The sequence below is a fragment of the Crinia signifera genome, chromosome 11, assembly GCF_055691185.1.
Source record: "Crinia signifera chromosome 11, ASM5569118v1, whole genome shotgun sequence".
NCBI lineage: Eukaryota > Metazoa > Chordata > Amphibia > Anura > Myobatrachidae > Crinia > Crinia signifera.
In genome coordinates, this window is record NC_139227.1 from 106,192,155 (window position 1) to 106,205,296 (window position 13,142).

General features: G+C 46.3%; 1 protein-coding gene across 1 annotated transcript in view; it reads left to right on the top strand.

The window, feature by feature from the left end:
• The window catches only part of IGHMBP2 (immunoglobulin mu DNA binding protein 2), a 70,410-nt gene that overhangs the window by 22,485 nt on the left and 34,783 nt on the right, over window positions 1-13,142 (top strand). The window contains exons 8-11 of the mRNA XM_083164126.1: window positions 1,994-2,168; window positions 3,509-3,691; window positions 5,171-5,289; window positions 9,022-9,116. Of these exons, the coding sequence (XP_083020252.1) occupies window positions 1,994-2,168; window positions 3,509-3,691; window positions 5,171-5,289; window positions 9,022-9,116 (572 nt within the window). The remainder of the gene's footprint in view (window positions 1-1,993; window positions 2,169-3,508; window positions 3,692-5,170; window positions 5,290-9,021; window positions 9,117-13,142) is intronic.

A 13,142-nucleotide genomic window follows, 5' to 3' on the forward strand; every position in this document is an offset into this window, starting at 1 on the left:
AATGGGGTTGGGTATGATCTGTTGACATGGTCGTAATGCTGGCCTTGATCATGTCAACTTTTGTCTTGTATATGATGAAATGTCAGCATGTTGCAATGTGTACATATCATCTCCGGTGACCAGCGGTGAATTGGATAACTGGATAGAATATGGCTGATTCTGCTGCTTAATATTTTTGTCTGTTTTACTAATAAACCCAGCCACTGGTATCTGCACAGAGATGGAAGTTGCAATGTATCGCAGCAGTGTATGGCCTTACGACTGCTTTCCCCCCCCCCCCCTCGGTCCTTTCACGTGCCATGTATCTCATGCAACCCCGTTCCCTGCAACCGGAAGAGGGTGCCCAGTCGGAGGTCAGACGTGCAGACGTGATTTGGTTCAATTTCTCAACCCGATCCGTCGGGATTGGGTCAAATTGGCCCAAAATTGGGCTAGTGTATGGGCACCATTTATGAGGCATACACATGGTTTCATCCTGGCGGGTTGCCAAAATAGAACAGCAGGGATGGCGGGAGGACGGCGCACGGTGGGAGGGAGGTGGGATGATGCATAGAGCAGCAAGTCTATTTATGCTTTGGATCCCGGTGCCGTACATCAGGATAGAATCTAGATCGAAGGCGGTAAACACTGTTTGATTTTGATGTGATTCCGAATTTATTTTGCTTCTAGAAGCAAAATCGAATCGAAAACGTGTCCAAATGGAACCATGTGTACGCCCCATTAGAGTAGCACCAACACATCCAACTGCAACAACTCTAATTTTCCTTACAGATCTCTCAAGTGTTCCTCGTGCCTATTGGATTGTCAGCTCCTTTGCACAGGGACTTCTTTATCTTCTGTATCATGTCATATCATGTCATTTGCATGTGTCATGATCCCCCATCAGTGTACACTACTGCGTAATGGATCCCCCATCAGTGTACACTACTGCGTAATGATCCCCCATCAGTGTACACTACTGCGTAATGATCCCCCATCAGTGTACACTACTGCGTAATGATTCCCCATCAGTGTACACTACTGCGTAATGATCCCCCATCAGTGTACACTACTGCGTAATGATCTCCCATCAGTGTACACTACTGCGTAATGATCCCCCATCAGTGTACACTACTGCGTAATGATCCCCCATCAGTGTACACTACTGCGTAATGATCCCCCATCAGTGTACACTACTGCGTAATGATCCCCCATCAGTGTACACTACTGCGTAATGATCCCCCATCAGTGTACACTACTGCGTAATGATCCCCCATCAGTGTACACTACTGCGTAATGATCCCCCATCAGTGTACACTACTGCGTAATGATCCCCCATCAGTGTACACTACTGCGTTATGATCCCTTATCAGTGTACACTACTGCGTAATGATCCCCCATCAGTGTACACTACTGCGTAATGATCCCCCACCAGTGTACACTACTGCGTAATGATCCCCCATCAGTGTACACTACTGCGTAATGATCCCCCATCAGTGTACACTACTGCGTAATAACTCAGATCATTTATTAAAAAGGGGTAAATTTACTAAAGCGTCTAAAAATGAAAAGTGGTATTTTTGCCCATGGCAACCAATCAGTTTGCATCCTACAAAATGTTAGACCGAATCTGATTGGTTGGTAGGGGTAACCTCACATCTTTTCATTTTTAGCAGCTTTAGTAGTTTGTGCAATGGATGAGCATGTGTTATAATGCTGAATCAATCACAGATAACTAATACCGGCCAGTACATTCCTGTTTTTTTCCCAGCAAAGCTTTTTACACATGACTGATGCGGCATCCACAAGACTGGGGACTGGTTTTGGCTTGGAAGCTTGAACTCCCCACCTAATCAGATTGTCTAATGATCTCATCATCCTGGCACAGTGCCGGGGATATATAGCGTTTTAGTTGGAGATGTAGAATTCCATGCTAATGATCAATAATTGTACATTGCGAAATGACAGAGTTGTAAGCTCATCGATCTGCTTCTAAATGATTTCCCTTTGCCAGGTGCTTCCCTGGATGGTCCTCTGAAGCTGCTTCCTGATAATTATTTGGACCTGGTGGTGATTGATGAGTGCGCTCAGGCTTTAGAAGCAAGCTGTTGGATCGCACTACTGCAGGCTAAAAAGTGTATCTTGGCCGGAGATCACAAACAGCTACCACCCACAATCATATCTCACAAGTAAGGAGACACGGACTGCGGTCGTTTCCAGTCCTCTCTGTACTGTCAATCCTTGTGTGTATCTTCTTCAGTATTTGAAATAGAATGAAAATACTGGAAATATCAAATAAATAAATCAAAAAGCTACACATTGGGGGCTTATATAGAGTAATATCCTGCAAGATGGCAGGCGTGGGCATAGTTACAGCAGGTCTGCCCGGATCTTTTTGAAAGAAAAATCCAGGTTCGTTTTGCCGTTGAAATGTTTTCCGCTTTAAAATATGGGCAGACTCGCTGGAAGTGTGACCATACCTGCCCCTCGCAGGCTATTATATAAGCCTCAACCTCACCAAGTGTGAAAACTGCAGGCCCCCTTCATTGGAATGAGGTCCCTCACCCGATGAGGTCCCTCACCCGATGAGGTCCCTCACCCGATGTGGTCCCTCACCCGATCAGGTCCCTCACCCGATCAGGTCCCTTACCAACCTTGCATAGCGTCAAACCCACCTGAACCTTCCACCGCTTAACCTTGGGACCAGGTTGCACACCCCAGTGACCCCACCCTCCGACCTCGGAAATCTCCCACCTCGCTTTCTTCCTGCCCTCAGGTCCTCATCGACATGCTCACGCCTCATGCCATTTGTCGGTCTCCCATATCCCCTGTATTGTAATTTCCTAGTAGCGGGGTCCTTTTAATGCTTGTTCTCACAGACCTCTTCTCTAGAACTCATTGAGAACCTTCATGTGTCATCACTATTGGGAATAGTTTTGATTTGGCAACCAACGGCGCTTCTGGAGACGCACCGAGGCGGTAATGCTCCACCTCCAGGGCGACATTGGCATAAGACACTGTTGGGAGTATTCAATCCCGGCCGTTTCCAATGGCTGTCGACAGTACATCGACAGTCAGTATTCAATATGCTAACTGTGGAGTGTCGGCAAATTGACAGAAATGGCCGAGGATTGATGGAAACTGGGCGTTAATCCGACAATTCACGGCCTATCCGACAAACAGATCCGAATTAAAAAAAAAGTCGGATCTGACAGCCTTCAATGTTGTTGGTAATGGCCGCATTGAATAGGAGAGTGCCGGTATTTCTATGTCATTATATCACCAAGTAGAGTTATGCGTAGAACTGTATTCCATTGACAGACCGGTTTCATTTCCTAATACATATTTGTTTTTATATGGCTGAGCAGCATAATACAAGGCCAGAATACTAAAGCAATGGATTTCATAAACAATTTCCAGGGCCGCACATACAAGGCTATAAAATCCTCTGCACTGCGGGTGGAACAGTTCCCGCATGTAACATGCACATAAATTGTATAGAAACTCCCTACCGGTCCCTTTCCCACAGGGCTGCAGCTAAAGGACTGTCTCTGAGTCTGATGGAACGTGCAATAAAGAAGTACGGGGATAGAGTGGTGAAGATGCTGACTGTACAGTATCGTATGAATGAATCTATAATGCACTGGGCATCACAGGCATTGTATGATGGAAGGCTGACGGCACATTCCTCTGTTGCACATCATTTACTCAAGTAAGTTGTGTAGCTCTGCGCTCACTGCCGTGCACAATGTTTGCTGCTAGCATTGCCTAATATCGTGTATAAGGGGATATTGTTAGACATGATGGGTGGTCAGACCTTCTTTTTTTTTTTTTTGTATTCTTTTAGCTGCGGATATTTCAATATGTTCTATTTTCACAAAATGTATTTAGCGGTTTCCTTGTATAACAACTATATATATTGATCTATACTGTAGGTTGATAATGGCACTTGACAGAAAATCCTCTTGCACCTGCTACCCAATTTAACTGGATCAACTGATGCCACTGTCAACATAAAGTAATCACAGTTCAGAAGAGTATATTATTATTCACAGGCCTAAAACCGAATAAGCTGCATGCACCAAATGAGCTCCCTTGTTTCTTGCAAAATAGAGATCACCCTGCTACACAGATGTGCGCCTGCGGTTAACTTGCGGTATCAAAGGTGTTCGCAGATACAATGCAAAACAACCTTGGCTTATTGAGTATTGATTTATGGTATTACAACGCTTCCTACAAACTTGACTACAAACGCTCAACTCTAACTTCCATGCTGCTGTCCCCTTCTCTTCACTGCCTCTCCCACTGTTCTTCTGCTTTCCACTCTGCCTACCCCGTTGGTCTCTGCCTGCCCCGTTGCTTTTCCGCTCTGTATGCCCTGTTGCTCTCTGTTCTGCCTGCCCCGTTGCTCTCTGTTCTGCCTGCCCCGTTGCTCTCTGTTCTGCCTGCCCCGTTGCTCTCTGTTCTGCCTGCCCCGTCTCTCTCTGTTCTGCCTGCCCAGTTGCTCTCTGTTCTTCCTGCCCCGTTGCCTTTCCGCTCTGCCTGCCCCATTGCTCTCTGTTCTGCCTGCCCCGTTGCTCTCTGTTCTGCCTGCCCGGTTGCTTTTCCGCTCTGCCTGCCCCGTTGCTTTTCCGCTCTGCATGCCCCATTGCTTTTCTGTTCTGCCTGCCCCGTTGCTCTCTGTTCTGCCTGTCCCGTTGCTTTCTGTTCTGCCTGTCCTGTTGCTTTCTGTTCTGCCTGTCCCGTTGCTTTCTGTTCTGCCTGCCCCGTTGCTCTCTGTTCAGCCTGCCCCGTTGCTTTTCCGCTCTGCCTGCCCTGTTGCTTTTCCGGTCTGCCTGCCCCGTTGCTTTTCCGCTCTGCCTGCCCCAATGCTCTCTGTTCTGCCTGCCCCGTTGCTTTTCCGCTCTGCCTGCCCCGTTGCTCTCTGTTCTGCCTGCCCCGTTGCTCTCTGTTCTGCCTGCCCGTTGCTCTCTGTTCTGCCTGCCCAGTTGCTCTCTGTTCTGCCTGCCCAGTTGCTCTCTGTTCTGCCTGCCCCGTTGCCTTTCCGCTCTACCTGCCCCATTGCTCTCTGTTCAGCCTTCATTTTACAAAACTATTGACATGAAAGATCTTTAATAGGAAGTCTCACTAAAATGTAGCAGCTTTGTGTCTCTAGTTCTCTGCATGTCTTTGATTGTGTTTCCTGTCATAGAGACTTACCGGGGGTGGCAGTAACGGAGGAGACCAGCATTCCCTTGCTACTGATTGACACTGCACATTGCGGTCTGTCTGAGATCGATGTTGAAGATGAGCAGTCCAAGGGCAATCCAGGTACTTTACTAACTTCCAGTATTTACCTGAGAACAACTTTTTCTGGAGATTGTGATCACTTATAATGAAAACATATATATGGCTGGCTGTATATATCACATAGAGAGTGATTGTTTCAAAGATGCAGAACTAGATCAATCTGAAAAAGCAGGAATAATCACTTTGCCTTTTCCGCTGTAATAGTGGTGTCAGGATAAAGGGCCACTGGAATCTAGACCACGGGTTCTCAAAGTCGGTCCTTAGGACCCCACACACAGTGCATGTTTTGCAGGTCTCCTCACAGAATCAAGTGAAATAATTAGTTCCACCTGTGGATGTTTTAAAATGTGTCACTCAGTAATTAGTCCACCTGTCGGGTGACCTGGAAAATGTGCACTGTGTGGGGTCCTGAGGACTGAGTTTAAGAACCTCTGATCTAGACAATGGATAAGCCATGGAAACACAGGGGTAACAAAAAAGGGATGTTATTTATAGTGAAAGCGGGAACTTCCACACAGGTGTGTTACGGTAACAACATTCCAAAACGGACAGGGCTGTGATTCCGGTTTCTGTCTGCTTTCGGTTACATACTGCAGTAGGGAACCACAGCAATTTGTGATGGGAGTGGTGATTGTTGGTGTGTGTCTGGCAGGATCTGCAGTGACAGCAACCTCTCAGCTTGTTTCACAAGCAAGGCTGCCCTACGTGATATCATTATGGAACTGTGAGGGAAAGTATTATCCTTTAAGAGGGAGAGGCTGACTCCCCAGCGGTCCCCTCCACCTGCGCTTTACCCAAATAAACAAGACATCACAACCATTGGGCCAAAATGTCACAGCTTTTATTAACTTCACAACACTTCAATCCATAACATAACACAAAATATGTCGCAGGGCCATGAAAGGATTGATGAGCAAGGTTCTATCTAACCGGATGGGGCGTGTCCAGCCCGACCAAGCGAGCACACCACATCCCGCCCCTCCTCTGTGCAACCTATGGGTGGTGGTGTGCTCGGCAATGCGGGCACAACGAGTCCGGCCTCCCCTCCTCCGTAAGGTGAGCAGCTTCACATCTGTTGTCTGCTTATACCAAACTGTGGCACTGGAAACCAGTTTCACCAAAAATGATCAAGGAGAATTCCACAGAGAAGGATATTGTGGCTGGCTTACAGTCCACTGCCATGTGTTCCTTCATTACCAGAAGGCAGCGTTTCATATTTCCTCCAGGTTTATTGGCCTACCAACGTATGGAGGGATAAGGTGCGGATTGCTTTGAGTTCTGTACTATTGATAATATTTACACCTCATCTTCCAACACACACACACACACACACTGATATCTTGTTGATTCATACAAACATGGGGTTGGGGGGCCGCTCATGGATTCATGGTAAGGGGTGTGGAGGGTGATATCTTGCTGGGGGATACGGTCGTATTGTCGACCCGACTCAGGTCGACAGTCATTAGGTCGACACCGTTGGGTCGACAGGCAACAATGTCGACAGGGTTCTAGGTCGACATGGATGAAGGTCGACAGGTGTCTAGGTCGACATGGTTTTAGGTCGACATGGATGAAGGTCGACAGGTGTCTAGGTCGACATGGTTTTAGGCCGAGAAATGCGTTCGAGTGACATGGTTTAGGTCGACATTGGTTTTTACACTGTTTTGTGAGCAGACATGTGCCGACAGGCGGTATTTCATGCCCTACTATCCACTAGGGCATGGTGGGAGAATAAAATAGTGTGACGTGCGCAGGGAGGCACCGTGCCCGAAGCATAGCGAGCGATGCGAGGGGCTGTGGTTGACTTCCAACTGTGTCTGTGTCGACATTTGGGTGAAAAAACCCAAGTCGACCTAAACCCATGTCGCCCTAGAACCCTGTCGACCTTGTTGCCTGTCGACCTAATGACTGTCTACCTAAGTTGGGTCGACAATACGATCCACGTCCGGATATGCTATACCAGGACTCACCTCCCCATTTCAGCACACCCAATGGCACTCCACCCCATCAATGCCCACAGTGCCAAGGCAAACACTTTTGTTGCCTTCAGGAGTTGCAGATCTTTCGTATTTTGGGCCTGATTCAGATCTCATTGCTCATCGGCAAAGTTGCAGATGACTGCAAGTAGTTAGCTGCTGCCCAGACAGGAGTGAAAACCTGCCATGTGCAAATCGGCGAGGGAATTGCTAAAATATCGCTATCCGCTATCCTGTCGCACATCTATGCGCAATTCATGAACCATCAAATGATTTCCCAGTCTGTGCAAATGTGAGTGTGACCCTTCCACAGTTCTGCGATAGAGACAAGGCCGGCCCTGACGTCGCACACCCCGGGAACCCTGGGAACACCTGTGTTTTTTGGACACTCCCAGAAAATGTCCAGTTACCACCCCCAAATGCTGACTACCTGTCAGTCATATTACAAGAGGATTCGATCCTTTTGCTAGTTTTGTCACTTTTGCGCGCTACGATACATGCGCAGTCATCTGATTATTGAATGGATTTCGAATCCGCACATTAGCGATTAACTTTAAATCAGGCCCTCTGTATCATTCCTAAGGCCGGCTAGTCCTGTCGCCTCCTCGCTGCTGAGTGCTGTAACTTGGGGGCTGATTCAGACCTGGTCGCACAGGTTCCACTTCGTCCTTGTCCCCGATGGTGTGGGATTGCGCATAGTTGCTAATGCACATGTACAGACCCCTGCAGCAAGCGCCTTCTGCAAAACTTTCATCTGCAGAGGATCTCGCTGCCTGATTGACAGGGTGGACACCCCACGTTTCATAGGCGTGCCCACAAAAAGGTGGACACGCCCATATAAACGCTGGGCGGACGCAGTGAACCCCCCCTGCCTTCTTGGGGCAGGTGGATTATGTCACATTATGTCAGCGGCCCGCCCCCAATTCGGAGAAGACCGTGCAGCAGAAAAGTTGTCGTAGGTTTACTTTTCTGCTGCGAACAGAGAAAAAAGTAATTCGATGGTGAGCAACGAGGGGGGTGTGCCTTCGCCTGGGTGGCGTTAACCTTATTGTTAGGCTCCGAATATACACCACCTGAATTGGGCCCCAAGTGTATGGCTGATTAGTAATCCTCTACATTAGCACTCCGTCCTATGGGCCTTATTCTAGTTCACTCTTTCTGACAAAATCCTTCTTAGATGGACAAAACCATGTGCACTGCAGGTGGGGCAGATGTTACTTGTGCAGAGATAATTCGATTTGGGTGGGGTTTTACTTCAAAGTGACACCTATATTGCAGTGTAAACCTAAAGCAGCCAGTATTTACCCTGCACAGAAACAAAATAACTCACCCAAATCTAATTCTCTCAGCACATTTTACATCTGCCCCCCTGCAGTGCACATGGTTTTGTCCATCTAAGAAGGATTTTGTCAGAAAGAGTGAACTAGAATAAGGCCCTATGAGTGATAACAAAGAAATGATCTATGTTGTGGAAAACCTTTGTTCACTATAAATACAGGTGTGAAACGCAAGCGAGCGATGAAGAAATAACATCAGTAGTCTTCCTGTAATTCCAAATTCTGTTCTTCAGTAACTCTGACTTTCTCACTTAAAAGCATTTCAGCTCACTTAATAAAAATGAATTGTACTCGTTTGTTCCCCTCGCCCTTCTCCAATGATCCGCATTACAGGCTATTTATACATTTACTGCAGCTCTGTTCCCACATTTCATTTCCTTTTTAGCGATTTGGAATCTCATTTGCATACAGATATTCACTGCGTCCCTTCTTCCTGCCAGGTGAGGTCCGGCTGGTGGATTTACACATTCAGGCACTGACCAACGCCGGCCTGAAAGCCCGTGATATTGCCGTTATAGCACCATACAATCTCCAGGTAAGGCTAGATATTCTGGGACATTTACAGATGCCTCGTATGTGGTCGGATGGAACTCACTGCTATGGCGCAGGAGTGATGTCTTAAGGTGGCCATACACACGCAGATTTATCTGCAGATCTGTCTCGTTGGAACAAAAACATGGTTATGGATGAGAGCAAATGACCATTTGCTTGGAAATGCTGGAAAACTGACTGTCACTCATCCATAACCATGTTTTTTTCCCAACCAGCCAGATCTGAAGATAAATCTTACTAGTGTATGGGCACCTTTGGAGATGTCCATTTGCTGTGTTACATGTAGAAAGGTAGTTTGCGAAAAGTACAGTACGTCACGGTTATTATGATGTTTAAACTTTGCCTGTTTTTTTGCCTGTTCACAAATGATTTAAAAAACTGTCAGTGTCAGCAATGCCGTTTCTTACTTATGAACAGGCTGTGAATGCTCTATTCTGTTGGTGCAGTTTTCCATGCACTCCTAACTTCCTTTATGTAAGACAATTCAGTCACACTGCACTTTCATTATGTCCATGACTCGCTACAAAGGATCATGGGCAATGATAACGTACCCTAGAGAAATCCAGTATAGGAGAATATACAACCACAGTGGTTTCCACATACACATAGCGTCTTTATTGCATACGGGGCAAAGTCATCAGGGTCAGATGATCAACAATGGGAAGGTCGACAGTCAAATAGTTGACATGAGTTTTTCACGTTTTGCGCTGAATGCCGACATGGTCAACATGGACACCGTCAAAGTGTACTGAATGGCTCGTTGCGCTTGGCACACTATTTTATTCTCCCTCCACACCCTAGTGAATGGTAGGGAATGAAATACCGTGTCAGCACATGTCAGCAAAAAAAAAAAAAAAAAACGTAAAAAACTCGTGTCAACCTTTTGACTCTTGACCTAGCCATGGTAGACCTAATGCTTGTGTCGACCGCCTAACCCTGTGAACCTTAGACATGTCGACCTTTTTTATGTGATGACCTAAGCCATTTCAACCTTCAGTTGTCAACTCAATGCATCTCGACATACTATGTGTTGACTTAATGACCGTATACTTGGATCCTTCCTTTTACAAGAACTTGGCTCCTGGTCTAACTGCAGTTATGCTGTGGCCAGACCATAGGGGGAGGGGCCAGACCATAGGGGGAGGGGCCAGACCAGACAGCTGCCGTATGCAATGTACATTCCTGTATTACTTATATAGCTAGTAATGGTCTAGCCCAGCCAACAGCATTGAGAGAAAATACTGTCAGAAGTGTCCGTATCCGGACTTTAGTTCAACGTAATGAGGTCAATGGGTTGACTACTTTTGGTTTATGTGGTTAAAAAGTCGACACATCATATGGTTGGCATGAGATTTTCAAAAACAAAATTGTAATTTTTGCTTACTTTACCATTCACATGGAATACGATTGTGTGCCGGGCACGGTCAGTGTAATGAACCAAACCCATCATCAGTAAGAGGGTCCTCATTGCATTTTCCTGTGTTCTACCCACATGAACTCTGATGCGATGACTCATGCACAGCAGATTTTCATGGTATAGATCATTAGGTCTACAACAAGAAGGTCAACATGGGTCTAGGGCCACATGTCATTAGGTCAACATGGGCAAGGTCAACAGTCAAAATGTCGACTGGGTTTATCACTGTTTTTTGACCCAAATGTAGACACAGTCGATATGGACACTGAAGCGTAGCTGCGCACGCCATGCTTCGGGCACGGTGCCTTGCTCGGCACACTATTTTATTCTCCCGCCATGCCGTAGTGGGTGGTAGAGCATGAAATACCACCTGTCGGCACATGTCGTCTCAAACGGTGAAAAACCCCATGTCGACCTAATGACCTGTCAACCTAGACTCATGCATGCATGTCAACCTAATGCTGGTCGACCTGGTGACTGTATACCGATATTCAGATCCTAGTGTTCCTCAACAGGCATCTCCCAAGAATGGGGTGTAAGTGACTGTGATCTGTGCTTGGTTAATGAGACCCGTGGCCTACACCATAGGGGACAGCATGGCATCGGTGCACTAGGAACTCTGTTATATTCCTATTTCCTAGTGAACTTGTAGAGCTTTACCATACATATAAAGAATAGCAGCATACACCACAGAACATTGCAATCAGGAACAATGACTGCAATAAAACTAGACTAGGTCTCCACCAATATGCAGCAAGGTAACAGGACCCTGCTTTCCAGCTTACCATCGGTTATTTTTTTGTGGTCTAGTGGATGCAGGACAGATGCAGGGGAACCAGGGACATGGGGAAGTAAATACTCTACAGCGGTATCTCTACTGTCCGGCATTGCACCATGTGTGTGTCGCTGCAGCGGCGGGTATTGTCACTTGGAGCTCAGACAATCTGGCAGCAAATCCCACATTAATCTGCTGAATATGGAGTCACTGCCAGGCTGTTGCTGCACAACGGAGCTTATGAGACATGATCTAATATCCATTTCATAGGATTATTTTACTGCTGCTGCTGCCTTGGAACCCCCCCCCCCCCCCCCCATCTATGCGACACATGGACCTTTACAATATTATGAAGTTCATTGTTGGTTTTCTTAGTAAATTTTGTGCGTTTTAAATGATTAAGCAATTTAGCTGTTTATTGCAGCCCCTTCAAATATGGACCACAAAATGTTGTGCGCCCCTCTGTACATCATCCGTTCCCATTTCTGATCTTCAATGTGTCTCGTAGCAGGAAAGATTTTGACAATACCACCTCTTTAAGGACCTTATGTATCAAGCTTCAAAAAGTGATCAAATGGAGAGTGTTAAACAGCCAGCCAATCAGCTCCTGCCTGACATGTTACAGGCTATGTTTGAAAAATGACAGCTAAAAGCTGATTGGCTGGTTCTTTATCACTCTCCATTTTATCACTTTTTGAAGCTTGATACATGGTCATAAATGATTCAATTGCCAACTCAATTGTCCAAGTGAGCATTGCCCCATGCCTGAATCATAGCGAGCAAAGACTTATACGGTGTCCATGTCGATATTTGTCAACATAGACACTAAAAACCTCATGTCGACATTTTCCATGTCTACCTTTTGCTTGTATTGACATTTTGTCTATGTTGACCTTTTTTTATGTCAACCTTTGGCCTATTGACAACTGGGTTTGCTCTTGGGATGACCCCACTTTCATGTTGCCATAATGTACCAGAACCATGCACCATAGTGGATCTTGGCCTTTGTTTACCTCAATAACCCGTAGCTCTGTATATATGCCAATAGCACTCTTACTGCAAGCTTATGCTAATTGTGAACACCACATCGTCAGCCGTCCACCCCCCCTGAGCAGGCAGGGACACGCCTGCATTCTGACTAGAATCTAGGAGACCACAGTAGAATTCAGGGGACGTGGGTCATTGCTGTCATTGAGCTTTATAAAGGTATAATATAAATATAATAGTATAAATCTAATTAGTTTCATCTTGAGTACAGGTATCCTTTTAAGGCAGTGGTTCTCAAACTGTGGGTTCGACCTCAGCATGGGGTCACGACTCCATATTGCTGACCATCAGGCTGATGACTTTTCTTACTCAGTCAGTGATTCAAGGACTCTGAAAAATCTGTTGAATTGTCTGTTATTGTACATTGTATATTAGACTCCTCCCATCACTCTGTGCCTCCACAATGCTGCCATGTTTGTGCTGTCTGCTGACTACACGTGTGATGTGAGAAGTTATGGTATATTACACTCCTCCCATCACTCTGTGCCTCCACAACGCTGCCATGTATGTGCTGTCTGCTGACTACACGTGTGATGTGATGGGTTATGCTATATCAGACTCCTCCCATCACTCTGTGCCTCCACAATGCTGCCATGTATGTGCTGTCTGCTGACTACACATGTGATGTGATGGGTTATGGTATATTAGACTCCTCCCATCACTCTGTGCCTCCACGATGCTGCCATGTATGTGCTGTCTACTGACTACACGTGTGATGTGATGACCTTCTGCAGTAACTTGCTGTGGTCCTGCAATCATTTTTTATTTTC